Below are 1,143 nucleotides of genomic sequence, written 5' to 3' on the forward strand. Positions count from 1 at the left end.
GATGTAAGGGTCGTACTTCCTTGCCTGAAAAGTAGACCACGTAGATTTGAGCGGGCACCAGAACTCTCATACTACTACACCTTTGCACTCAATTTGTAGAAAACGGCAGTCAAACTCGTAACTTAAAAATTGGCAAGTAGGAAAATTACGGTAGGAGACCCTTATCAGTATTCAATGTTGAAAAAACTGCATTAACCTCGTACAAGATTTGCTGCAATCTACCTCCATTGAAACGGACAACGGCTATTATTATAATAGCCAGTTTTTATATCGCTTTAAGGATGCGCTGTTTCTCGATGAGGGTGTGCGGCGTGATTCGGGAAGGCATCTTGGCGATAAATGGTAAGCTATCCAATGAACCAGATCTCCCTTCGTTCTGAGCGAGTTGTGCAAACCTCGGGCTTTGGCGCGAATCAAACAGAGCCTGAGGTTTTGGCGCGAATCAGTCGAGCAAATCTTGTACGAGGTTGATTGCAGCAAATCTTGTCCGAGGTTGATTACAGTCTTTCAACATTGTATACTGACTAGCTGAGTGCCGCCGCTACGCGGCGGGAAAGAATGAAAGTCGTTCCTTGTGTTTTGCCTCCGTTCCGCTCGCTACGGCTCGCTTCACTACTCGCATGGTAGGCTGGCAGATTGTGGCTCAGGCGGGCCCATAGGCCCGCAGGGTTGCAGAAGGTGTCGATTTGGGCCGCCTCGCTGCGCTCGGCAGCTTTTAGGCCAATCGGGGCCACCTTCGCTGCGCTCGGCAGCCAGTAGAAATATTTAAATTATTTTATCCAATGATTTGTCCGGAAAAGCGTGACAGGCACGACAATTTAGTGTGACGGACAGACAGGTTGCTGCAGTAGATGTTTAAGACTAGCCGTTCGCCGCCGCTACGCGGCGGAGTGGCATGGTTTGTTGGAGATGAGGTGGCCGCAAATATAGTGCTTCTTGGTGTCGCGTACTTTGTGGGCGTCGTTCAACCTAGTACGTCGTGGTTTCGTGTAGTCAACCACTTAACTATCGGTAATCTCATGTGGCTTTGTACAATATCGTGGTTTGGTACGTTTCCGTTACCCCGTACTACAGGTTGAATGTCGTGTTCTTCAATGGGCTGTGCTCTTCCGTGTTCTACTTGGTTTCGTGGCTCTCTGTTCA

At 48.8% G+C, this 1,143-nt stretch overlaps 1 protein-coding gene across 1 annotated transcript; it reads left to right on the forward strand.

Annotated features, from left to right (window-relative positions):
• Positions 1-354: 354 nt before the first annotated feature.
• PITG_09686 (uncharacterized protein) lies at positions 355-787 on the forward strand (the record flags this gene model as incomplete). Its single annotated transcript, XM_002903250.1, has 2 exons — positions 355-466; positions 529-787. 2 exons carry the CDS (start codon positions 355-357, stop codon positions 657-659), a joined length of 243 nt encoding a protein of 80 aa, XP_002903296.1.
• Between the last annotated feature and the right edge of the window lie 356 nt (positions 788-1,143).

This window comes from Phytophthora infestans, genomic scaffold (assembly GCF_000142945.1).
Source record: "Phytophthora infestans T30-4 supercont1.15 genomic scaffold, whole genome shotgun sequence".
Taxonomy (NCBI): domain Eukaryota; phylum Oomycota; class Peronosporomycetes; order Peronosporales; family Peronosporaceae; genus Phytophthora; species Phytophthora infestans.